General features: G+C 54.7%; 1 protein-coding gene across 1 annotated transcript in view; it reads left to right on the plus strand.

Moving 5' to 3' along the window:
- Positions 1–25,573, plus strand: part of Mrc2 (mannose receptor C type 2) — a 47,721-nt gene extending 22,148 nt beyond the window's left edge. Inside the window, exons 2-30 of the mRNA XM_048365728.1 lie at positions 1,611–2,012; positions 2,556–2,729; positions 2,973–3,137; positions 3,328–3,441; positions 3,905–4,048; positions 7,500–7,688; positions 7,851–8,005; positions 9,333–9,440; positions 10,685–10,800; positions 11,572–11,720; positions 12,331–12,548; positions 13,557–13,699; positions 15,588–15,690; positions 15,954–16,092; positions 16,210–16,245; positions 16,474–16,634; positions 16,741–16,808; positions 17,790–17,890; positions 18,586–18,728; positions 21,088–21,202; positions 21,328–21,491; positions 21,623–21,731; positions 22,235–22,473; positions 22,633–22,801; positions 22,897–23,046; positions 23,455–23,574; positions 23,775–23,954; positions 24,201–24,227; positions 24,334–25,573. Of these exons, the coding sequence (XP_048221685.1) occupies positions 1,611–2,012; positions 2,556–2,729; positions 2,973–3,137; positions 3,328–3,441; positions 3,905–4,048; positions 7,500–7,688; positions 7,851–8,005; positions 9,333–9,440; positions 10,685–10,800; positions 11,572–11,720; positions 12,331–12,548; positions 13,557–13,699; positions 15,588–15,690; positions 15,954–16,092; positions 16,210–16,245; positions 16,474–16,634; positions 16,741–16,808; positions 17,790–17,890; positions 18,586–18,728; positions 21,088–21,202; positions 21,328–21,491; positions 21,623–21,731; positions 22,235–22,473; positions 22,633–22,801; positions 22,897–23,046; positions 23,455–23,574; positions 23,775–23,954; positions 24,201–24,227; positions 24,334–24,557 (4,325 nt within the window). The 3' untranslated portion in view covers positions 24,558–25,573. The remainder of the gene's footprint in view (positions 1–1,610; positions 2,013–2,555; positions 2,730–2,972; positions 3,138–3,327; positions 3,442–3,904; positions 4,049–7,499; positions 7,689–7,850; positions 8,006–9,332; positions 9,441–10,684; positions 10,801–11,571; positions 11,721–12,330; positions 12,549–13,556; positions 13,700–15,587; positions 15,691–15,953; positions 16,093–16,209; positions 16,246–16,473; positions 16,635–16,740; positions 16,809–17,789; positions 17,891–18,585; positions 18,729–21,087; positions 21,203–21,327; positions 21,492–21,622; positions 21,732–22,234; positions 22,474–22,632; positions 22,802–22,896; positions 23,047–23,454; positions 23,575–23,774; positions 23,955–24,200; positions 24,228–24,333) is intronic.
- The last annotated feature ends 265 nt before the right edge of the window (positions 25,574–25,838 follow it).

Here is a 25,838-nt window from a genome sequence, read left to right on the forward strand (position 1 = left end):
ATGGGGTTTGCTCTCTAGAGAATAAGTGCACATGTTTTTCTCCGTCTCTGATTAGCCTGTGAGTCTGATCATCAAATTGCTCATTGCCCTTAGTCAGTTTCTTACCTATAAACCTGTAATAATCATGACGAACACTTACGGTATACTCTCAAGTACTTTACATCTAGTATCTGTTGTTTCATTTCATCTTTATAATCGTCTTACGATGAGAAACTGGTCATAAAGAGGTTAAGCCCTTGTCTGAGTCACACATGAAGGGGTAGAGCCAGGATTTGAACACCAGCATTCCAACTCATGCTTTTGAGGTATGGAAGTGACCCGAGGTGGCTAGCCAACTTCAGTGCATCCTGGGACAGGCAGTGTGAATGTGTATGTGGTGCACTTCAAGGCAGCTTGAGCTAAAGGGAGGAAGGTGGTGGAACATGGCTGAGACCTGGGTTTGCTTATAGTCTGTGAGTAGGTGATTATATGCCTCTAAGTAAAGTCTTCCTTCTCTTTTATTTTGTCCCTTCTTCTCTTTCTCTTTCCTGAGACACAATGCACAATATCATAAAGTCCACCCACTTACAGTGTAAAGTTAATTGGGTCTTAGTATGTTCACATGACAGTCCAACTCTAGAGTATTCTCATTCCCTGCTCCCCCCCCCCCCCACTAAGAAACATCATATTCTTTAGCAGTCTCTGTCACTTGTAGCTCAGTCCCAGGCTACCACTGCTTTGTGTCCCTGTCCCTTTAAACTTCAGGTCTCATTTCCTAATCTGGGAAGTATATTGGAGAAGGGGCTCGGATTTCCTCAGTGTCTTCCACAGAGGCTCAGAGGGGCGGTGGGGGAGAAGATGCAGAACGGAAAAGCAAAAAAGAAGGGGGGTGGGTAAATGGTGCTGTTTCAAAAATAGGGCATGAAATAGTTATGGAGGGTGTGAGTGTGGTTAGGTATAGGCAGGGGATGAGTAGTAGTTTGGAAAGTTTCTAGAAGGAGAAGCGTATGGAAACCAAGGAAACTCAGCACCCAGGGGATGAGTGAGACAAAATGCTTCCAGGCCAGAGGGCTTTGGCATGACTTCCAGGTGCCCCGGATGTGGAGACTGGGCTTGCCCAGCGGCGTGTGATGGCAGCACCTCTTCAGCCCCTCCCCAGCTGCTCCGGAATAATTATAGGCACCATAAGAGAGGAACAATACCTAATAATAAGCTAGAGCAATTGCAATGATATCCTATAGCAAAAGTTGTTATAAAATGTTTCTTCCTGGAATTTTCCATTAATTATATATTTTGGACTGCAGTTAACTGAGAAAATGCAGCTGCAGGTGAGGGGGAAACTAATGAAGACAGGATTGGACCTGCTACCTAGAGTGGGGTTTGCTGGGGGGGTTACATCCTAGGGGGCATAGGGCGGGACTATAGGTGGGCTGTGCCTCCTCTGGGCACAGGGGGCATATTAGTGCCCCTCTCCCCACCTTGAAGGGGACTAAGTAAGGACGGAGTGACCACCATGCAGAGTGACCAGCGTTCTAGGCAATGGTCAGTGTCTGTCGGCTTCACCAGGCCCCAAGGGCCAGCTAGTGAAGTCACTGTGGTAGTTTCATGTTCCACCCTCTCTTTCCTTCTAGAAGCTGACATCTTCCTCATCTTCAGCCACGGACTGCAGGGTTGTTTGGAAGCTCAGGGTGCACAAGTCCGAGTCACCCCAGCCTGCAACTCCAGTCTCCCAGCCCAGCGCTGGAAGTGGGTCTCCCGGAACCGGCTGTTCAACCTGGGGGCCATGCAGTGCCTTGGCACGGGCTGGCCGGGCACTAACAGCACAGCCTCCTTGGGCATGTATGAGTGTGACCGGGAGGCGCTGAGTCTCCGCTGGCAGTGCCGCAATCTGGGGGACCAGCTGTCTCATCTGCTAGGGGGCCGCGCAGGCAACGCCTCCAAGCCTGGCCCCCTGGAGCGTGGCGACCAGACGCGCAGTGGCCAGTGGCGCATCTATGGCAGCGAGGAGGACCTGTGTGCTCGGCCCTACTATGGTGAGGGGCTGCGGCGGGCGAGGGCTGGGCCCCTCCGGTCATGGCGACTGGAGCAAAACCTTTGGTTTTCTATGGACCCTTGGCTGTCGCCTCTTTAGTTATAACAGGAAGCTTCTTTTCTTTCTTCCTTTCTTCCCCCCCCCCCCCCCCCCCCGCCCGATGCTAGGCCTTGAACTCAGGGCTGGAGTGCCTTCCTTTAGCTGTTTGTTTGTTTTATTTCTTCACTCCAGGCTGGAATGCTCCTACTTGAGCCACAACTCTCCTTCCAGCTTTTTGGTGGTTATTGGAGATCAGAGTCTCACATAAGCTTCCTACTTGGGCTGGCTTTGAACCACAGTCCTCAGATCTCAGCCTCCTGAGTAGCTAGGATTACAGACTGCGGAGGGCACCTTAGAGTTGCTGTCTGGCACCATTGTCCCTCCCAGTATCTGCCGGCCGTGTCCACTCAACCCTGGCCCCTGAGTGACAGGGGGCTTTCCCTGAAGGGAGAGAGGCGGTGGGGTGGGGTCCACCAGCCTAGGGCCTGACTCTGCTCCCCCACAGAGGTCTACACCATTCAGGGGAACTCCCATGGGAAGCCGTGCACCATCCCCTTCAAGTATGACAACCAGTGGTTCCACAGCTGCACTAGCACCGGCCGCGAGGACGGGCACCTGTGGTGTGCCACCACCCAGGACTATGGCAAAGATGAGCGCTGGGGCTTCTGCCCCATTAAGAGTGAGAGCGGGACTGGGCGGGGTGGCCCCTGGAGGGGGGCTGCTGAGGGGGTGCTGGGAACTGGGAAGGGCTTCAACGGAAGCTGAAGAAGCTTTGGGACTGGGGTGAGACGCTGCCCCTCGTGCGTGGTGCAGCCTGGGTAGGGGCTTTCTGCCTCCCCAGAGGGGCGCTGGGTGGGGCGAAAGGATCACCTGCTGGGGAAGGGCCCCCATCTAGTGTCCAGTCCATTCCTTATGGTGCTAGGTAATGACTGTGAGACCTTCTGGGACAAGGACCAGCTGACCGACAGCTGCTACCAGTTTAACTTCCAGTCCACGCTGTCCTGGAGGGAGGCGTGGGCCAGCTGCGAGCAGCAGGGGGCAGATCTGCTCAGCATCACCGAGATCCACGAGCAGACCTACATCAATGGTGAGGTGCAGGCAGCCCCTGCGGCCAGGCGGGCGGGCCCGAGTGGAATCCACCCCGGGCAAAGCCTCAGCAAAGCCTGAGACTTTTCTCAGGTGGAGGCCCTGCACCGGTGTGTGGGGTGAGGAGAGGAGAGAAGGCTGGAGGGCTGGGGAGGGGGGCTCCCTTTCTCAGTGCCCCCTCTTGCTGCCAGGGCTCCTCACGGGCTACAGCTCCACATTGTGGATTGGCCTTAACGACTTGGACACCAGTGGAGGCTGGCAGTGGTCGGACAACTCGCCCCTCAAGTACCTCAACTGGGAGAGTGGTGAGGCCATGGGATTTGGGGGGCTCGGGGACCCTACAAGTCCTTGGCTTCCATCTACCCTGCTCTAGCAGGAGTCGGAGGCGAGGCCCAGATTTCCACTCATACGTAGACTGGGCCGTGCAGGTTCATGCAATGACATCAAGTAGAAAGCAGCCCTTCCCCCAACCCCCTCCGGTGCCCCAGGACTTGGGGAAGGGACAGGGGTTCACCCTCCAGTCACGTTTGGACACTGCACACCCGTCTGCAGTGCCCTTGAGACCTGACTAGGGAGGCCAGCCCAGGGGCTGGGGTGCATGGCTGAGTGGAAGGTTCGGGACTAGAAAACAAGAGGACTCCCCAGTGGAGATGAAGCTGAGGCCTGGGTTCTCCAGCAGGCTCTGGGAGTAGAGGGAGGCAGGGGCCTCCACAAGCCACAGATTGAGCTTCTGTCTTCTGGGGTGTCGGTGCCCTGCTCACCCTATAGACCAGCCAGACAACCCAAGCGAGGAGAACTGTGGCGTGATCCGCACGGAGTCCTCTGGCGGCTGGCAGAACCGTGACTGCAGTATTGCACTGCCCTACGTGTGCAAGAAGAAGCCCAACTCGACCGCTGAGCTGACCCCACCAGGTGAGCCAGGGCTATGCCACAGGGTGTGTGTGTGTGTGTGTGTGTGTGTGTGTGTGTGTGTGTGTGTGTGTCTTATTAGGGTCACAGCCAAGGGGCCAAGGGAGCCAGCCTCTGCTCTTGTTATCTCCACGATGTGAGGTGGTTCTCATCTTCCCTCTCCTTATTTAATTGTTCAGCTATAGTTCAGACAAGTCTGAATGTGCCACGTGTTCACTGGGGAGACATTTGTGGGAACCACGTTAAAGGTTAATATGTTCCGTGCTCCATGGAGCCCACAGTCACTGGAGGTGACAAGACCTATAAACACACAGTTAGAATACCTTGAGTTCTGGGCTGTTGTAGTAATGTGTGTAAGACGTGCTAGAAAAGCAACTGTTGACGCTTCTGGCACTCGAGAGTTGGGTGAAGTGACAGGTGACTTGTGCCTTTCAAGTTGAGAGCAAAGACAGGTGTGGGGACGTTCACATGCCCAGGCGTGGAGGCAGGGAACAGCCGCCAAGGTGAGTCTAGAGTTGAGTTGGAGAACAGACCCTACGTCTAAGTGGAGTCTTCAGCCAGCCTCACACTGGAGCAGCACAGTGTCGTCCAGAAAGTGTGTTAGAAATGAGGCCAATAGGTTCTGCCCCAGATGAACTGAACCAGACCCTTCTTTTCAGCGATCCGTGTGACCCCGGCAGCTGGAACCATTTGGGCGTGGGGATGAGAAGAGTTGAGGAAGGCAGGTTGCAGCCAGTCTCAGAAGAAGCTTGGCTGCTGGGTGAAATTTGGGTGGGGCCACGTGACCTACGGGCAACCTTTGCAGGGTTTTAAGCTCATTTAGATGATTTGCAGAGATGGCTCTAGTGTCTCATAGGAGAGATGGAGGCGTTTGGGACGATGGACAAAGCCTGTTTGGAGGGCATTACCACTTGCTGGTTTGTGGCCATGGGCAAGCAGTTTAGTCTCTGGGGTGCAGAATCCTCACTTACACATTGAAAACAAGTGCCACCACCCTGCAAAGGGTGTGGCAAAGCTGAGGCCTGGCCCTGGGTGGAAGTGCTCCTGGGGGCCCTGGCTTTAGCAGTACAGCCTCCTGGGCTCCTGCTACTTGTATGGGTAGCCTCGTAGCTGTGTAATTAGTAAAGAGGGGGTTTCATAATCAAATAAAAACATATAGCAAAACCAGAAAAATCTACAAACCTGTGAGGTTGGGGAGATTTAGTGCCAACAACTTTCTGCTCTGGATTATGAAACTTGACGAAGACTGATTCAGGACTATCAGCTACAGCTTTCTCCCCTGGCCCCTTGGGGGTGGGGGGTGGGGGTGGGGAGGTGGACAAGAACAAGCCCCATCTAAGGCAGCCCACTTCCGGCTGGGGGGAGCCTGTGCAGTCACCAATCCTGAGTCTTCCCAGAAATGGCTTCTGAATTTTCCCCATGTGTCCCCAAGGTCAGTCCTCCCCCAGCCAGGAGGATGGAGTCAAGTCTGTGGCCTGGGATTTCCTCTCTCCTCTCCCACTCCACCCCCCCCCCCCCCAGCTCTCTAGCATGAGGTATACTCTAGGCAGTTGTCCTAGCGGGCAGGTTCTGCTTTCGGGGTGTCATCAACATGAGGCATGTCATTTCGAGGGTGGTGCCATCGTCATCATGGGCCGAAAGCAACATGTTTTCCTGAGCTCCTCAGATAAGGAGCAGCCTAAAATCCTCAGTCAAGGGTGGCTACTTTAGGTCATAGCTCATTGGCTAGTGAAAGATGATTGACATCTTCTGAGCCAAGGGATAAGCCCAATCTGGCTCTTAGCCCACCCACTTTGCTAGGCCTGGGGGTGAGGGCGGGGGGGGGGGGAGGGGGGAAGGTGTGTCTGGAGCATCCAGAAAGTGAATCCACCTTTGGGGCAAAGCTTCGAGTAGGCACAGGTCTTCCTGCCTGGCCAGGCGGAATCCTGCCCAAGCCTGACACTGTGGGTGGTTTGAAGACGTTCTGTTTTCTCTTGCCAAGACCCAAGTGAGGGCTTGTTTGCCTCAAGTGCCCTTAGAACCCAGTCCCCAGAGGGTGAAGCTGAAATGCATGGTCCTGGGTGTAAGGGGGCTTTGGGGTGCATGGAGAGGAGTCGCAGGTGGGGAAAGGAGCTAGGGGAGAAATCCTAGCCAGGAGATGTGTGGCTAACTGCAGCAACTTTATGCACCCCACAATCCTGACTGCTTACCCAACCTGTGACCTGCTCAGTTTCCTGGTGGTCCAGACTGGTCCTTGGGATTGCCTCGAGGCCCTGCCCCTTCAGCCAGGACTTCCCAGGCCAGTCCAGAGTTGGTGCTCAGTGACTTATTTGCCAGATTAATTAGGATTCCATTTATGAAGCAAGGTGGCCACAAGCTACGTTTGATTCTCATAGCAGGAAACACAATTTGCCGAGGAGAAAACAGAGACTCAGAAAGCTCCTTTTGTGTGTGTACCAGCTGTGGGACTTGAACTCAGGGCCTGGGTGCTATCCTTTAGCTTTTTTTGCTCAAGGCTGGTGCTCTACCATTTGAGCCACATCTCTACTTCTGGTTTTTTTTTTTGGGGGGGGGGTGGGTGGTTAATTGGAGATAAGAGTCTCATGGACTTTCCTACCCCAGGAACTGGCTTCAAACTAAGATCCTCAAATCTCAGTCTACTGAGTAGCTAGGATTGCAGATGTAAGCTACTGGTGCCCAGAGTGAACTTCAATCTTTTTTTAAAAATTAGTTTATTTGGGGGCTGGGAGTATGGCCCAGTGGCAAGAGTGCTTGCCTCGTATACATGAAGCCTTGGGTTCAATTCCCCAGCACCACTTATGTAGAAAACGGCCAGAAGTGGCCCTGTGGCTCAAGTGGTAGCGGGCTAGCCTTGAGCAAAAAGAACCCAGGAACAGTGCTCAGGTCCTGAGTTCAAGGTCCAGGACTGGGAAAAAATAAAATAAAATTAGTTTATTTTATGTTTATGTAATACCAAGGAATGGAACCCAGGGCCCCATGCATGCTAGGCAAACACTCTACCGCTAAGCCCTGTGAGTTTTCTTTCTTTTTTTTTTTTTTTTGGCCAGTCCTGGGCCTTGGACTCAGGACCTGAGCACTGTCCCTGGCTTCTTTTTGCTCAAGGCTAGCACTCTGCCACTTAAGCCACAGCGCCACTTCTGGCCGTTTTCTGTATATGTGGTGCTGGGGAATCGAACCCAGGGCCTCATGTATACGAGGCAAGCTCTCTTGCCACTAGGCCATATCCCCAGCCCGCCCTGTGAGTTTTCATCTTAATCCTGATATCTTCTTTGGCTCTAAGAAGGGTTTTGTTTCCAACATCCACACTTTCCTGAATAGGGAAGGCTGATGTGAGACATATTTGGGAAGAAGATACCTTGGTGGTCCTGATTGTGTTGACGTCTCATGAGCTGGTCTGTATCTAATCTGGGCAACTCAGTCTCTGAGCAATGGCCCTGGGGCTGTCTCTCCACAGACAGGTGGGCCAATGTGAAGGTGGAGTGCGAGCCGGGCTGGCAGCCCTTCCAGGGCCACTGCTACCGTCTTCAGGTTGAGAAGCGCAGCTGGCAGGAGTCCAAGAAGGCGTGTCTTCGGGGTGGAGGTGACCTGCTCAGCATTCATAGCATGGCTGAGCTGGAGTTCATCACCAAGCAGATCAAGCAAGGTGAGGGGCCGCCTGGACACGTGGCTGGGGTGGAGGGCCGGGCCTCTCTGAGGTCTGTCCAGTTCTCTATCCAGGACGTTCAGAGAAGGTCCCTCTCCTTCCCGTGGGTGGCTGAGCCTCACTTGTCAGTGTCTTCTCTTCTTCTCCCACTGATCATCACAGAGGTGGAGGAGCTGTGGATCGGCCTCAACGATTTGAAACTGCAGATGAATTTCGAATGGTCGGACGGGAGCCTTGTGAGCTTCACCCACTGGCATCCTTTTGAGCCCAACAACTTCCGGGACAGTCTAGAGGACTGTGTCACCATCTGGGGGCCGGTGAGACCCTCCTTGCCCACTACAGAGCCACAGAATCCATGCCCCCACCCCCACCCCAGACCTCCCCACTGTCCCTCTGCAGTCTGCCAGGGTTTGCATCTCACCCTCAACCCTACTGGCTGAGTCACCTTGGCCCTTGGGCCATTGGGAAGATGAAAGAATTGCACCCTTGTGAAACCTTAGGTGCATTTGCCTGGACCATTCTTGGTCTCCCGCCAGCTGCTCTTCCTCACCAGCAGGTGGCATCAGAACCCATATGATGGAGAGGCTCTAGGAACAGGGCTACTCTGCCAGCCCTCCAGGATCTGGAACTGACGACAGATCCTTTCTTTCTCCAGAAATGATGGGGTTCTGTTTGCCATGGTTGTGACTTTGACTTGGTGTGTGTAAGCGAATTAACCCAGGGGTTCAAATAGAGAAGAGATCATTTAAAAACAGACAGAGCCACAAGGACACCTCGCCTGTTTGGGCGCCATGCAGAACATTCTATCAGATACAGCGCCAGGGACTGAGGCAGCGGAGGTTTTGCCTGTGGGGATGTTATTTAGCAACTTCAAAGCAGTTATTTATTGAGTGCCAAGTCTGTGCCAGGCATTTCCTGGGTGCTAGTTTATATAAGCACTTGCCCTTAGGATGAGCCTCAAGGCAGACTTGCTGCTGGCTGGAAGGTTGTGTGTATCAGCAGGAGCTCTGGTACTTTTTATGAGCCCAGCTTCTTCATCACTGAGATTCTCATCTGGGGGAATCTGGTCCTGATGCATAGATTCAACTTTATCATAGGTATAAAAACAGTATAGACAAGGTTTGGTACTGCACATGGTTTCAGGTATCCAGCGGGGATCTTGGAACACATCCCTTGTGGATAAGCAGGGACCTTGTACATGGAGACGCCCTGCTTATGCTATCCAGCTACTCTAGCCATCCTAGCCATGTATGTTTGTTTGTTTGTTTGTGGCAGGGGAGGCTGGTGTTTGAGCTGAGAGCCTCAGACTTGTTAAGCTGGTACTGTACCGTTTAAGCAACCCCTTCAGCCCCAGCCACTTCGGTTTTGAGCCACACATGCGAATCCCTTTCTCCATTGAGGTATTGTTTGTTCGAATTTCAGGGCATCTGCATATAAATGGTTTATGCTGTCATCTACCCATGAGGCTTATAGTACTGAGTCCCACTGAACAGCGTGGGACTCAGAGAGGTTAAGTCACTTAGCATCACACAGCAAGTCAGAGACAGGGCCAGGGCCAGAAACCTGGTTCACAGAGCGATTGGAGGGAGAGGTGTGTGGGAAGAGGAAGATCTGGGGTCTGACTATCCCTCACTGTGTTCCTAGGAAGGTCGCTGGAATGACAGTCCCTGTAACCAATCCTTGCCCTCCATCTGCAAGAAGGCGGGCCAGCTGAGCCAGGGGGCCGCTGAGGAGGACCATGGCTGTGGGAAGGTAAGGGTGTTTCTGGACCTTCCCTGAATGGGGCCAGCCAGCAGGGCTCCTGGGGTGAAGGGGTGGAGGGAATCCCTCAGCCTTCCCCCACTTCTCTAGCTTTCCAACGCGCATGCCTGAAGGAGTGGTACTGGTTGGGGTGGCATAGGGCAGGGACTATAGGAGGAAGCTGAAGTCCTCACTCCAGCCCTGAACCTTTCACCCTATCTTGCGGGGGTGGGGGGGGGGCAGGGAGCCACTTCTCACTCTTGAGTCTGGCCCAGTCGTAGTGCGAGGAGGCTGCTGGGGGTGGGGTGCTATGTACCCCAGTCCTTTCTCCTCTGTGCCCTGCTGGCATGTGCCTCAGTGTGACACCTCAGATGTGGCCTTTGGGCTTCTCCCCTCAGCCCTTTGCTGAAGGTCTGGTCCTCACTCTGTTTTCCTATGGATTAAGGCGCCCACCGCACAGCTTGTAAGCGGACCCTCCTCTAGGTGAGGAGCAGGAAGTGGCAGTAGGCATGCTCATGATGGATAGACCTGGTGGAAGAATCTGGGCTCAGCACGCTTGCAGTTTAGCCTGGAGACTCAGTCCTGGCTTGGGTGGGGTAGAGGGAGGGGATGGGGAGCAGTTGCTAATTGCCTGGCACCAGGGCCAGTCTGGGGTATGTGTGTGTGTGTGTGTGTGTGTGTGTGTGTGTGTGTGTGTGTGTGTGTTGAACATCTCAGGATGGCTAGAGGTCTTTGCCCAGCTCCTAATGGGCATGTGTTCCTGCCTCTCCCTCCATACCTTTTGCCCTGGCTCCTGCCACCACGCAGACACCTTGCACCTAGAATGATCTCTTCTCGGCTCCCCACTGAAGGGCTGCCCTGGCCTCCCCCCGCCCACCCCAAGCACATCCTCCCCAGTTCCAGCTTTCTCCAGACCTCTGAGAACCACTCAGCCCCCCTCCCCTCCATCCTGGCACCTCCTAGCTTTTCAGCTCTGGTTTCCCAGCCAACCAGCAGTTTCACACTGTACCTCTTTGTTTAAGTGCTACTCATCTTTCTGAGCCAGGCTGAGTCCTCAGCCACCTGCAGCCATGCTCCTTCCTGACCTGACAGTCACGGGTTCCAGGGGAGGGGGGAGAAAGGACAGTGACCAGGAACAGAGCCCTCTCTGGGACTGAACCCGTGCCCTCTCTGGCCTCCTGCACCTCAATATTTATAGTCAAGGGTAGAGTCTTCCTCTCACAGACTCCCCTCTTCTGTCCTCTGTCTTGAGCCAGGGTTGGACATGGCATAGCCCATCCTGCTACTGGCTGGGAGAAGACCAAGTGACTTACAGCGAGGCCCGGCGCCTGTGTACTGACCACGGCTCTCAGCTAGTCACCATCACCAACAGGTATGCGAGGAGCCAGAAGCCCCAAGCAGCCCTTTCCTGTGGCCTGGCCTAGTCTAGCCCTTCTATCAAATGAGGTGGCCTCCCGCCATCAGATTTACAAGGGCCTGGGGTCTTTTGAGCCTCAGTGGACTCCAGGGTCTTTTTGAAATCTTCTTATAAGAAAGGTAGGGGTGTGTGTGTGTGTGTGTGTGTGTGTGTGTGTGTGTGTGTGTACTAGGACTTGAACTTAGAGCCCTACACTCTTACTTGGCTGTGTTGCTCAAAATAGCACCTTGAGCTGGGTGCTCTGCCACTTGGACCACCACTCTACTTCTGGTTTTTTTGGTAGTTAATTTGGAGATAAGCGTCTTATGGACTTTCCTGCCTGGGCTGGCTTTGAACCGCGATGCTCGGATCTTGGCTGCCTGAGTCGCTAGGATGACAGGCCTGGGCCATCAGCGCCCAGCCAGGAAGACTTTCCCTTGTTAAGTGACTGCAGGGTAGTGCAAGAGGGGGCAAGCCAGGTGTGAAATGGATGCCCAAGAAAGGCAGGCTGTGTCTGTGTCTGATTGTCTCTGCTTTCTTCTCAGCAAGGCAAGGAGGTGTGGACAGTAGAAGCGGGAGCTTGGTTTCCTCCTCTGTCCAGGGGGGCCTCTGTTTTCTTCCTTCAGCCTCTTACTGGCTGGGCAAAGCATTCAGGCTCCTGGGGGCACTCCAGGCGCTTAGGCCTGGCCTAGCGCTCCGGAAGTGGGGGTAGTGAATTTCCTGTCTTGACCAGCTCATCTCCCAAAGGTTCGAGCAGGCCTTCGTCAGCAGCCTCATCTACAGCTGGGAGGGCCAGTACTTCTGGACAGCCCTGCAGGACCTCAACGGCACCGGCTCCTTCCACTGGCTCAGTGGGGACGAAGTCATGTACACCCACTGGAATCGGGACCATCCCGGTGAGCCCTGTACTACTGCCTGTGGTGCTTCCATCAGCACCCCTTCTTTTGTTTACTGGTCTTGAGGAAGCTGTGGTGGACTTGCCCTCTAGGCCTGAGCCCTTAGGGTTGCCCAGGAAACAGATCGTTTCTATGATGTGGTGTGTGGCTCAGGAACGCAGGTTCTGGAAGCGAATGGCCCCACCTCAGATCCTAACACTGCTGGTGACTAGCTGGGCTTCTCTGAGCCCAGGCCTCTTCTGTCAAATGGTGACTGTGGCACTTTTCCTCAAAGAGCTGATGTGAGGTTTAAAGACAGGCCCAGTGCTAACATAGGAAACGGGCTAATATTTGTAGGGTGGGCATAGTACTGAACACCATACAGTGCTTGCTGTTAGCAGTATTGAAATTTCACATGATCTTACCCCCCCCCCAACCCTTTTACATAACACACAAGGTGCATCAGAGGCTCAGAGAGGTTAAGGAACTTGTCTAAGATCTCGCAGGAAATACTCACAGAGCTGGGCTCTGAGTTTGTCCCTGCAGAGATAGATGGCCAAGCTGGTTCTGCGGGTTGGGCTGGAGTGGTGAATCCTCTTTCACGTGTGGGTCGCCTTTCTCCCTCCCTCAGGGTACAGCCGTGGGGGTTGTGTGGCCCTGGCCACGGGCAGTGCCATGGGATTGTGGGAAGTGAAGAACTGCACCTCATTCCGGGCCCGCTACATCTGCCGACAGAGCCTCGGCACACCGGTGACGCCAGAGCTGCCCGGGCCAGATCCCACACCCAGCCTCACTGGCTCCTGTCCACAGGGCTGGGCCTCAGACCCTAAACTCCGGTACTGCTATAAGGTACACGGCCCACTGTTGGCATGGCAGGGGGCAGAAGAGAAGGGCAGAGCAAAGAGGCAGCTCTCCTAGGTACCATCAGTGTGATCCAAAGGCATGACAGCAGACTCTGTGTGTGTGTGTGTGTGTGTGTGTGTGTGTGTGTGTGTGTGTGTTCTGGTCCAGGGGCTTGAACTCAGAACTCAGGGCCTGGATTGCTGGCTCAAGGCTTGTGCTCTACCACTTGAGCCACAGCTTTACTTCTGACTTCTTGCCAGGCACTGGTGGCTCATGCCTGTAATCCTTAGCTTCTCAGGAGGCTGAGATCTAGGGATCACGGTTTAAAACCATACTAGGCAGGAAAGTCTGTGAGATTCTTAGCTCCAGTTAACTATCAAAAAGATGAAGAAGAAGCTGGAAATAGAGCTGTCGCTCAAAGTGGTAGAGCACTAGCCTTGAGCTCAAACGCTCAGGGACAGTGCCCAGTCCCTGAATTTAAGACTAAGGAATGACACAAAAAAACCCACCCCCAAACAACAACAAAAAGTCTTTCTTGCCCAGTCTGGCTTTGAACTTCAATCCTTAGATCTTAGCCACCTGAGTAGCTAGGATGACAGGCTTGAGCCACCAGGTGAAATCTTCTGGTTCACCTGTATAAGACCCTGGGTTCCAGCCCCAGCATCACAAAACAACAAAATAAACAAGATCTGCTAGGTTGCCACTGTAGAGATTCAGACTCAGTAGGTGTGGGTGGCGCCTGGGAATCTGCCATGTTTCGGGGTCAAGGAAGGAATCTAAGGTCTTTTATGAAGTGCAGAAACGGAAGTCTAGGGAGAGGAAGGAATTGGTCCATAGAATGTTGTAGCTGCGTTAAAATGGATCCCCGCTGGCAGAGGATTGGGCCCAGGGGCTCTTGCCTGTACTAATGGTGGCAGCTTCCCTGTCCTTAGCAATGAAGCCACAGCACCCCACCCACCTGCTGAGAAGGTGGGCCAGTGGGCGCAGCTTACACAGTGAGTTCTACTCCTGCAGGTCTTCAGCTCAGAGCGGCTACAGGACAAGAAGAGCTGGATCCAGGCCCAGGGGAACTGCCAGGAGTTGGGGGCGCAGCTGCTGAGCCTGGCCAGCTATGAAGAGGAGCACTTTGTGGCCAACATGCTCAACAAGATCTTTGGGTACTGAGCTTGGGACCAGGCAGGGGCGGGGCGGGGAGGGGCAGTCTGTACAGGCATGAAAACAGATTTCCAGACTGTGGCTTTGCTGGGCCTGGGGACAGGAGGTGGGCAGAGTGAAGGTCACTAAGGGCTTAGAACGCCTCAGTAAACCACTCTGCGATATGAGGAGAAAGGCTGAACTAGATTGCTCCCGGCATCTTTTCAGGACCCCATCTTTATCCTGTGGGTTCCAAGTACTATTTTCTCTGGTACCCAGCATCTATATGCTTTACTTAGTATTGGGGAAAATCCAAATGGGTCCCTGCTTCCTGCGGTCTTTCTTTTTCTTTTTAATTAATTTTACTCATTTCTTGATTATGTGGTATTGAGGAATTGAACCTAGGGCCTCATGAATGCTAGACAAGCACTCTACCACTAAGCAATATTCCCAGCCCTGCTTCCTGAAATCTTAAATTCCAAGGATCTCTCCTCCTAATCAAGACTATGTGGGGTTTTTCTGTTTTGTTTTTGGTGCTGATCTTGGGGCTTGGGCTCAGGGCATAGGCACAGTCTCTGAGCTTTTCCACTCAAGGTTAGTGTTCTACCACTTGAGCCACAGCTCTACTACTGACTTTTTTTTTTTTTTTTTGGCCAGTCCTGGGCCTTGAACTCAGGGCCTGAGCACTGTCCCTGGCTTCTTTTTGCTCAAGGCTAGCACTCTGCCACTTGAGCCACAGTGCCGCTTCTGGCCGTTTTCTGTATATGTGGTGCTGGGGAATCGAACCTAGGGCCTCGTGTATCCGAGGCAGGCACTCTTGCCACTAGGCTATATCCCCAGCCCCTGACTTTTTTTTTTTTTAATGCTTAAGTGGAGCTAAGAGTTTCACCAACTTTCCTGCCCTGGCTAGCTTTTTTTTTGGCCAGTCCTGGGCCTTGGGCTCAGGGCCTGAGCACTGTCCCTGGCTTCTTCCCGCTCAAGGCTAGCACCCTGCCAACTGAACCACAGCGCCCCTTCTGGCCGTTTTCCATATATGTGGTGCTGGGGAATCAACGGAGAGCTTCATGTGTAGGAGGCAAGCACTCTTGCCACTAGGCCATATTCCGAGCTCCCCCCCCCCCCCGCTAGCTTTTAAAAACCATCCTCAGATCTCAGCTTCCTAAGTAGCTAGGTGTGAGCCACCACAACATTAATTATGTCATTTAATTAATAACTAGACAATAGCTCAACATCACATCTTACCACTCATGGTGTACCTGGTATTGTGGTAAACATTCACCGTTCTCAACATCCCCTGAGAAGCCGTGATTTCCAGTGATCCTCAAAGGGCAAGGTTATTTGACCCAGTGTCACAGAGCTGGACTGGAATCCAGGGTTCTTTAGTCTGGGGTTTCCTGCTGTTTGGCAGGCAGCATGCACTCTTGCTGGGCGCGGCCTCCCACATGGGAGCCAGGCTGCTGCCCTGTTAGCTGGACTGTTGTCTTTAACTCTCCTCATCTCCAGAGAGAGAACTTGAGCAGACAAAAGAGTGCTTTGGAACTGGGTGCTGGTCGTTTATGCCTGTCACTCCAAGCTACTTGGGAGACTGAGATCTGAGGATCGAGGTTTGAAGCCAGCCAGGGCAGGAAAGTCCATGAGACGCTTATCTCCAGTTAACCACCAGAAAACCGGAAGTGGCCCTGTGGTTCAAAGTGGGTAGAGTGCTAGTCTTGGGCAGTAACCAGGCCCTGAGTTCAAGTTCCATTACCAACAGAAAGAAAAGAAAAGAAATGAGTGCTTTAGCAGGTTCGCATGAAGCCCAGATGGACAGGCTTCAGGCACAGGACTGCCCAGGTCATCAGTAGCCAGGTAAGTTTTGGCCCTGTGGTTCTCACTTCTCTTTTCTCTCTCCATCCCTGGGTTGTACTGAAGTGAATCAGAGCCGGAGATCCACGAGCAGCACTGGTTCTGGATTGGCCTGAACCGTCGGGACCCTAGAGAGAGTCAGAGTTGGCGCTGGAGCGATGGCCTAGGGGTGAGGCTTAGGGAGGAGGCTAGACTGGGGATGGGGAGGTGTGGCTTGATTGTGGGTGGGACTTAGTGGATTAGGGCGGTGCTTGGGGGTAGGTGGGGTTCTAAGAGGCCAGAGCTTAAGGAAACAGGCTGGCTGCCATGGGAGCCCAGCCCAGCGTGGGGAAATCCAGCTCCAGCCAGGCCTGTGGGTCACCTGTTCTGGAGATGGAGCCGCCGGTCTCTTGTGTCTTAAGTCTCTCTTCCTTCCTCCACCTGGGTCTCCAGTTCTCTTACCACAATTTCGACCGGAGCCGGCACGACGATGATGACATCCGGGGCTGTGCAGTGCTGGACCTGGCCTCCCTGCAGTGGGTGGCCATGCAGTGCGACACGCAGCTGGACTGGATTTGCAAGATCCCTCGAGGTTGGCTGGGGTAGCTTCTTGGGGGGGGTGGGCACTGGAGAGAAGGGCAGCGGGGCCTGGCACCCTAGGGAGAGCCTCCTCTCCCGGGCAACATCTTTTGTTTCTGTCGTCCCGTAGGCACGGAGGTGCGGGAGCCTGATGTCAGCCCACAAGGTGAGGCCCGGGGCCCACCCAGCCCAAAGGGGGTGGACTTGGCTGGGGGTGGACATGGCCACCCTGCTTTCCTCGGTCTGGAAGGATGGGCAAGTGCAGGACCCGGAGCCTGGCACCTGGCCTGGCCTGGCTTTGTGGTGCTCACAGGCCCGCCTGCCGCCTGCCGCCTGCCCTGGTCCTGCCCTGGGGGCCCTGGCTGCGGCTCCCACCCCTGTGCTGCTCCCGCAGGCCGGCGGGAGTGGCTGCGCTTCCAGGAGGCGGAATACAAGTTTTTCGAGCACCATTCCACGTGGGCGCAGGCGCAGCGCATCTGCACATGGTTCCAGGCCGAGCTGACCTCGGTGCACAGCCAGGATGAGCTGGACTTCCTGGGACACAACCTGCAGAAGGTGGGTGAGCGACGGCAGAGGGCATACATTTGGGGGGTGGGGGGAAGGACCCACTGGGACCAAAGGCCAGGAGGCTGCCAACCTTCCCCTTCTGCCCCTTCCCCAGTTCTCTCGGGGCCAGGAGCAGCACTGGTGGATCGGCCTGCACACCTTCGAGAGCGATGGGCGCTTCAGGTGGGAAGCTTTGGCGGGCAGCAGGCGTGAAAGGCGCATGCGCAGGCGCCAGGCACACTCAAGCGAGTGCCGGGGGGATAGACAGGATATTTGAATTTAGCTCTGCTCCTCTCTTGACTGTGTGACATCAAGTAAGTGACTTAGCCTTTCTTCTCATCTGAAAGTAGTGATTAATGGAGCCTTCTAGGATTCTGTGTGTGTGTGTGTGTGTGTGTGTGTGTGTGTGTGTGTGTGTGTGTGTGTGTGTGCATTGGGGCTTGGACTCAGGGTCTCTTCCTTAGCTTTCTTGCTTAAGGTCAAGGCTGACTCTCTCACTTGAGCCACAGCTCCACTTCTGGGTTCTTGGTGGATAATTGGAAATAAGAGTCTTATGGACTTCCCTGATGAGGCCGGCTTTGAACCTCAGATCTTAGCCTCCTGAGTAGCTAGGACTATAGGTATGAGCCACCAGTGGTGCCCATCTATGTAGGATTCTTGTGAAGATTAGAAATAAGAATTGGTTTAATCCCTATACTGCAAAGCACGAAGAGAGGAAGGGAGGGGAGAGGAGCAAGGAGAGAAGGAGGGAGGGTGGGAAGAAATCCAAGTCCTTAGCATAGCATCCAACGCATACTGAGCACTAAATTATGAAATAACGACAGCTCCCTTCTGTGACACCTGGGGTCACCATCATGAGCAAAGTTATTTGAGACCCAGACAGAGCATCCGATCCTCCAGAGACTGGCTCTGCATTCAGTGCTCACCTCCATGCAGCAAAGGGCCTGAGGCAGGACTGTGTTGAGAGCCCTTGTGAAGTAGTTTTCGGGCACCTCAGAGAAATGAAGGCCTGGCTATCTTTGGAGTCACCAGGTCCTTAGTCCCTGGTGGCCTGGGCCGTGTAGTTCTGTTCTTCAGTCTTCAGCCATGGGGCCCCTTGGTGTGCATACCTCCCCTTGAACCCTGGGCCAGTGCTGGTGTCACCGCTGTTCTGTGCCACTGCAGGTGGACGGATGGCTCTGTTATTAACTTCATCTCCTGGGCAGCGGGCAAACCTCGGCCTCCGGGGAAAGAGAAGAAGTGTGTGTACATGACGGCCAGCCGAGGTGAGGGGGAGGTGGGGGGAGCAACCGTGGCCCAGTCTCTTCTCATGCTTTCTCTCTCTCTTTTTTTGGGGGGAGGGGCCTGGTACTGCGGTTTTGAACTCGTTCTGTCCCACGAGTCTCTCTGAGGCCAGCCTCAGACTTCAGTTCCACCCCGAGCCTCCTATCACAGACAGATGACACCAAGCCCAGCTTCCCCATGCCCCTGTGGTTGTGGGGCTTGAATTCAAGGACTGGGTGCTGTCCCTGAGCTTTTTCACTCAAGACTAGTGCTCTACCACTTGAGCCACAGTTCCACTTCCTGCTTTCTGGTGGTTAATGAGAGATAAGAGTCTCATGGACTTTCCTGCTCAGGCTGACTTCCAGTCACCATCCTCAGATCTCAGTCTCCTGAGTAGCTAGCATTACAGGCCACTGCCCCCGTGCTGCCCAGCGTATGGATTGAGATGGGGGCCCTGGGTCCTCCTAAGTTACTGGGGTTGAAGACACAATCCTAGTTCTTCTCATTCTTTGTTCCCAAACCCAAGAAGGGCTAGACCTAGAGAGAGCTTGGGTCTGCCTTGTGGTCCCTAAGCTACAGAGGACTTGAGTCCAGAGCTGGACCTGAGCCCCAACTCATACTTTCCTTGAAGCCAAGAGTGCTACCAGCAACTGCCCTGACCTATCCTGGGGCGACTGTCCTCCCCTCCCTTTCACAGAGGACTGGGGGGACCAGAGGTGCCTGACAGCCTTGCCCTACATCTGCAAGCGCACCAACAACACGGGGCAGACACAGCTCCCTGACCTGCCATCGCCAGCTTTGGGGGGCTGCCCTGCTGGCTGGAGCCAGTTCCTCAACAAGGTAGGATGTGGGGGAGACATGGCCAGCCTGGCCAGGGGAGGAGATGTGAGCCTGGGAGGGCTGAGCCCCAGGACTCCTGGCTCCTCGGCAATATTAAAGTCATAGCTTCTTACATTCGCCTGCCGACCTCTCTTTTACTTGGCCCCAAAGCCAAGGCTGGACTCCTTGGGAAATGGCTCAGTGTGTGTGATAGGATCTTCGGGTCCACCAGGGCATAAGGGGGCCAGATGCATAGGTGAGATGTTTGGATCCGTTGTCATCAAACCTTTTGATGATGAACTCCTTCTAGTAAAACAAAATATGGACCATATGGACCATATGTGTGTGTGTCAATAAAAATGCATATAGAAGTGCATATACAAGTAAAATGTTTTGTTGGTTTTTTTTTTTTGCCAGTCCTGGGGCTTGAACTCAGGGCCTGAGCACTGTTCTTGGCTTCCTTTTGCACAGGGCTAGCACTCTACCACTTGAGCCACAGCGCCACTTCCGGCCTTTTCTGTTTATGTGGTGCTGAGAATCGAACCCAGGGCTTCATGCTTGTTGCTAGGCAAGCACTTTACCACTAAGCCACATTCCCAGCCCCACATAAAATGTTTATAATAACAAAACCACTTAAAATGTAAATTAAAAGATGAAAAATAATATATTAACATGAAAAATTCTTTGTGACTGGCTCAGACTTATTCAAATAATTAGTTGTAGTAATTATCAACGTTTATATAATGTTCAGAAAATATGTGGTTGTGTATATTCTACAGTTATTTTCCTCTTTGATAGAAAATCTTCTTCTTGTGGTTTTTTTTTTAAATTTATTTTTAACTGGTACCTAAGAGTGTAAAAGTTGCACATATTTGTTGGGTATCATGTGGCAACTCAGTACGTGTTTATATCGTGCGCTGTTTAAATCAAAGTCAACATCCATCTTCTTAAGTATTAATTATTCTTTTGGGGGAAAGCATTAAAGAATCATGAATTCTAGCTTCTTGGAAGTACGTTGTATATTATTGTTATCTATAACCACCCTGCTGTAGAATAGCACCCCAGAACTAATTGCTCCTGTCTTACTGTAACTTATACCCAACTGATCAGCTTTTCCCTGCCCCTCTGCTGGGAATTCCCCTTATCTCTTCAATTTCTATGAGATAAACTTATATTCTACATACAAGTGAGATCACATGGTACTTATTTTTCTGTTATTATATTTAAGAATCTCAGTGTGGGGCTGGAGGTATAGGTCCAGTGGTAGAGCTGTCTGCCTAGCAAGCATGAGACCTGGAGTTCAAACCCCACTACCCACTACCACCGCGCGCGCACACACACACACACACACCATTTGCTGGGTGCTGGTGGCTCATGTCTGCAATTCTAACTGCTCAGGAAGATTTGAGGATCATGCTTCAAAGCCAGCCAGGGCAGGAAAGTCCATGAGCCCCTTATCTCCAGTTAATCACTACAATCAGAAGTGGCGTTGTAGCTTAAAGTGGTAGAGCACTAGCCTTGAGTGAACTAGCTCAGGAACAGAACCCAGGCCATGAGTTCAAGCCCCATGACTGACTGCCAGCCCCTACACACACACACACACACACACACACACACACACACACACACACACACACACACAGAATCTCATGAATTTTCCTTCCCTAGGCTAGCTTTGAACCACAATCCTCAGGATCTCAGCCTCCTGAATAGCTAGGATTACAGGTGTGAGCTACCAGCACCTGGCTTATCCTTGAGCTTTTTTGTGCATGTGTGTTGGTTTGGGAGCTTGAACTCAGGGCCTGGGTGCTTTGGCTCAAGAGTTCTACCACTTTGAGCCACAGCCCACTTCAGTTTTTGAGTGGTTTATGGGAGATAACAGTCTCACAGGAACTTTTCTGCTCTACCTGGCTTCAAATCTTGATCCTAAGATCTCAGCCTTCTGAATAGCTAGGACTACAGGTGTAAGCCACCAGTGTCTGGCTCCATGAGACTCTTACCTCCAATTTACTACCCCCCCCCCCAAAAAAAAGAGCCAGAAGTAGCGCTGTGGCTCAAGTGGTAGAATGCTAGCCTTGAGCAATAAAAGCTCAGGGACAGTGTACAGACATCCAGTTTAAGCCCCAGGACCAGCACAAGAAAAAAAAAGAATCCCCCCTCCAAAAAAAAAAAATCCCCCAAGAGCGTTGGGCACAGGTCTGAATGCAGCCTGGGTGGCGGGTTGGGAGGGTGGAGTCTAGTCTAAGGAGACCCAGACATCCTGGTTCTCAGCCCCCCCAACTTCCCAGGACCCATTGCTGAGGTGGGTGGCAGGGTTTCTAGAATTTGTTTCTGGGGTGTGGAGGTGGAGTTGGAGCTCAGACCACCTCGTTTCCCACAGTGTTTCAGAATCCAGGGCCAGGACCCTCAGGACCGGGTGAAGTGGTCAGAGGCACAGTTCTTTTGTGAGCAGCAAGAGGCCCAGCTGGTCACCATCGCAAATCCCTTGGAGCAAGGTACATCCAGACCATGGGCAAGCTCGCTCCCCACCTGTCCTCCATTGCCCGCCCCCCCCCCTTCTCCCAGCTGAGAGCGATCAATGACCCGCCCATTACTCTTGACTCTCCTGTGCGTTCTGTAGCATTCATCACTGCCAGCCTCCCCAATGTGACCTTTGACCTCTGGACGGGCCTCCACGCCTCACAGCGGGACTTCCAGTGGGTGGAACAGGAGCCTCTGCTCTATGCCAACTGGGCACCTGGGGAGCCCTCTGGCCCCAGCCCCGCTCCCAGCGGCAACAAACCAGTAAGGACATCCCTCCACACTCCTGCCACCCCAATCTCCCCCTCTTTCCTTCTTTCTTCCCTTGGGGAGGCAGCGGTACAGGTGGGGGAGGCAGCTACTGGGACTCCCCTGAGCAGCTCCTTCCCCCCCAGACCAGCTGTGCGGTTGTCCTGCACAGCCCGTCCGCACCCTTCACCGGCCGCTGGGATGACCGAAGCTGCACCGAGGAGACCCACGGATTCATCTGCCAGAAGGGCACAGGTATGCGTCACCAGGGCTCCCGGAAGTCTAGTGCAGAGCCCGCTGCCAGGAACCACGCCATCACGAGGCGCAGAACGGGGTCCCCGAGCCTTAGAGGCCCTGAGGATGGGGGGGGCCATGGTTCTGCTGGGGAATCAGATCTCGGGTGGGCGGACGGAGAGCTGGAACAACAGTAGCAGCTGTGAGGGGTCCTGGCTTGGAAGATCTGGGAGAGTGGGGGGTTCCCCTGGGAGAGCTGGACAGTGGGTGCCCGACAAACACTGGGTACCTGGCTGGGATGAGGCCCCCGGGCTTCCTCCCGCTCCCTGCATGTGCCTTCTGCCTGGGGTTGTTTCTTGGGCCAGAGTCAGGCCCCCCCCCACATGGCTTCTTCATGGATAAAGCTGACAGGGTTGATCTGTGCCAAGGTTTGATCCCTGCTCTCCCCCCGAGCCCCTGCCTGGTGCCTGGGAATGAGATGGGGGTGGCAGAGCTCAGCCTGAGCCCTGCCCCCCTCCCCGTAGACCTTTCCCTGAGGCCCTCCCCAGCAGCACCGCCTCCTGCCCCGGGCGCCGAGCTCTCCTACCTCAATGGCACCTTCCGGCTGCTGCAGAAGCCGCTGCGCTGGCTCGACGCCCTCCTGCTGTGCGAGAGCCGCAACGCCAGCCTGGCCCGCGTGCCGGACCCCTACACACAGGCCTTCCTCACGCAGGCTGCCCGAGGCCTGCGGGTGCCACTCTGGATCGGGCTAGCCAGTGAGGAGGTGGGCCCCCCAACACTCCAGCCCCTCCCCGTCCGTACTCGGCTCACTGCTTAGATTTCCACTCCCCTCCCCCCCCCGTCCCTTTCTCCTCCTCCTTGTCTTCCCCATCCATCACTAACTGTCCCCCCTTCTTCCCACCCCCGGCCTCTTCATGCCCAGGGGTCCCGGCAGTACTCCTGGGTCTCAGAGGAGCCCCTGAGCTATGTGAACTGGCAGGACGGAGAGCCGCAGCACACAGGGGGCTGCACCTACCTGGACGTGGACGGGGCCTGGCGCACCACCAGCTGTGACACCAAGCTGCAGGGCGCTGTGTGCGGGGCTAGCAGGGGTGCGTACCCACCCACTGCGGTCCAAGTCTGGGTGAGGTGGTCCTGGGTGGGCACTGGGCTATTCCTCCACCCTGCACCCCCTCTTCTTCCCCAGGGCCTCCTCCTCCCCGAAGGATCAACTACCATGGCAGCTGTCCTCAGGGGTTGGTGGACTCGGCCTGGATCCCCTTCAGGGACCATTGTTACTCCTTCCACATGGAGTTGCTGCTGGGCCACAAGGAGGCGCTGCAGCGCTGTCAGAGAGGTAGGTAGAGGCAGGTCAGCTCTGACCCCCACTCTGGCATTTTGCTGGTGAATTGGAGCTAGAGTCTCATGGGCTTTTCTCCCTAGGCTAGCTTTGAAGTGATCTTCCTATCTCAGCCTCCTGAGGAGCTAGGATTACAAGTGTGAGCCACCTATGCCTGGCTTCCGCTTCACTTCCCATTTCCTAGGGACTACACGTGACGCATACAGTAGAGAGAGCATAGGTGTCATAGGTACAGAGTATTTCCACAATGCACACGCACATACACATACACAGATTCCACATGACCCTGTATTGGAGGCCAGAGAAGGCGGTGGCTAGGGCTGCTGTTTTTTGGAGGGAGGGGGAAGGGAGGTCTGCTACCCCAGGGAGACGTAATGGCCCTAACTGGGCCTCCTTTATGTCCAGTGGGTGGGGCAGTCCTGTCCATTCTGGATGAAATGGAGAACGTGTTTGTGTGGGAGCACCTGCAGAGCTCCGAGGGCCAGAATCGGGGTGCTTGGCTGGGCATGAACTTCAACCCCAAAGGTAAGTGCCCCAAGGAAGGGGAGTGGACCAGGCCTTGCTCTGTAGGAGCGGTGCTCTCCCTTGTTCTTCCCTGGGTGGGAGATGGAGGGCCATGGGAAGAGAGGAGGGTTGGTCCTTGAGCACTGGCCCCCTCCCACCTGCTCCCGCCCCTCCCGCCTCGCACCCCTATCCCTGCGTCCCCAGTGCCTTCTTTTCAACAGGAGGCACACTGGTCTGGCAGGACAACACCGTGGTGAACTATTCTAACTGGGGATCCCCCGGCCTGGGCCCCAGTATGCTGAGCCACAACAGCTGCTACTGGATCCAGAGCAACAGCGGGCTGTGGCGCCCCGGGGCCTGCACCAACATCACCATGGGCGTTGTCTGCAAGCTCCCCCGAGGTGAGCGGGCGTCCTGGCAGGCCCAGGAGACACAGCGGCTCAGAGGGCGTGAACAGGCGGCTGGGACCCTTTCTGGGGACCCATTGGCCTGTAGGAAGCACTGGCTCTGGGAGTTACTTTCCGAGAGGGACAGGAGGCGCCAGAGGCCAGCCACTCCCCGCCAAGTGCTTTCCAGGTGTTTGCTCAGATGATCGTTAACTACTGTTATGGCAACCGTCACCAACCAGTCTCTTCCTTCTTCTGCAGTGAAGGAGAGCAGCTTCTCCCCATCAGGTGAGTGGAAGGTTGTGCTGGGGTAGGCCCCCCCCGCCGCGCCCCTGCTTTTCCCCTTGTCCCCTGCGGGCAGGACTGCACCCTCACCGTCCACCCTCCCCTGCAGCTGCGCTCCCAGAGAACCCAGCTGCCCTGGTGGTGGTGCTGATGGCGGTGCTGCTGCTCCTGGCCCTGATCACCGCAGCCCTCATCCTCTACCGGAGGCGGCAGAGCGTGGAGCGCGGGGCCTTCGAGGGTGCCCGCTATAGCCGCAGTAGCTCCGGCCCCGGTGAGGCCACGGAGAAGAACATCCTGGTGTCGGACATGGAGATGAATGAGCAGCAAGAATAGAGCCAAGGGTGCGGTCGGGGCCGAGGCGCTAGGAAGGCTGGGTCCCCCCACTCCCAGCCTGTGGAGGGGAGCCCCTGGGAGTCGCTGTTGGGTGCTGGGGCTGGGAGGGCGGGGCCTGGGCTCGGGGGAGGGTTCCCACTCTCGTGCAAAGGCTGGGCTGACGCCCAGATGGGTGCAGCATGGAGCTTTCCTTTCCAAGGGCCTGAGGTCTCGTCACCTGGACCTAGGCCCGTACAGTAATCAGAGGCGGGAGGGGAGGGCCAAGGAGAGCCTCTTCTTGCCTCTTACTCCCCAGCCCCCCAGCCCAGGCCTACTGATCTTCCCCCTCAAGACCTCTTCTTCCTTGTGGACCTAGCCGGCCTGCACTGGCCCCTCAGCAGCTCCCTGTTCTCCTCTCCCGTCTCAGCTCAGTGACCCTCACCTTGCCTTCTCCCATCTCCTTCTAGAACCAGGGCTCTGAAGTCAGGGAGCCGCCTAGCTCACAGTGAGGGTCAGCTGATGGCTGAGTGTCTGTCACTGTGGCTGGAGTGGCCAAGGGGGTACAACAGGAGGGGTCTGGGTAGGTGGGGCTGAGAATAAGCACCAGTGTGCCTTTTGCTGGGGTGGAGACAGGACTAGGGAGAGATACTCCATCCTCCCAATGGGGAGCTGGGCTGAGTTGAGGTGTCATCTCCTGCCTGTCGGGGGGAGGGCTGTGTCTCTGAAAGAGTCCCCTGTGGGGACCGAGATAAGTTCCCTAATGTCACCAGCTCCTGGCTCTCATTTGGAAAGAGAGGAAGGGGTTGCCAGGGTCCAAGAGGCCTGGGAGAAGAAGCGGGGCCCAGATGCTGCCCTCTAGTGGATCCCAGAGGAACAGCGCTCCGCTCCACGGATGGAGGGGGCGCCTTCCCAGGAGGCCAGAATCCACCCAGGATGGAGCGTGGCATCAATGTGAACACGGACTTGAAAACATGGGCCCTTTTATTTTTTTTTTTGTAGTTCTTAATTTTTTTTAATGTGCCCTTATTCTAAAAGAGTAAAAAATCAAGAAGAAAAGCAAACAAATAAAACACCTTCCAGAGGCTTGAGAGCTCAGGGTTCCAGTCTTGTCCTGGGGTCAGCCTGGTTCTTCATATTCCTTGAGATGAACGTTGCATTGGAGCCCATATCATGATGTTTCTGAAGCCCGTGTCAGGGTCCTTGGGGACACTCCCTCTTGTCACCCTCTGGGTCTGCTGATCCATTCTGTTCCCTAGAGGTTCACACATGGGAGACCTGAGGATCTGGGTCGCCACTACCCAG

Source organism: Perognathus longimembris, chromosome 17 (assembly GCF_023159225.1).
Source record: "Perognathus longimembris pacificus isolate PPM17 chromosome 17, ASM2315922v1, whole genome shotgun sequence".
Taxonomy (NCBI): domain Eukaryota; kingdom Metazoa; phylum Chordata; class Mammalia; order Rodentia; family Heteromyidae; genus Perognathus; species Perognathus longimembris.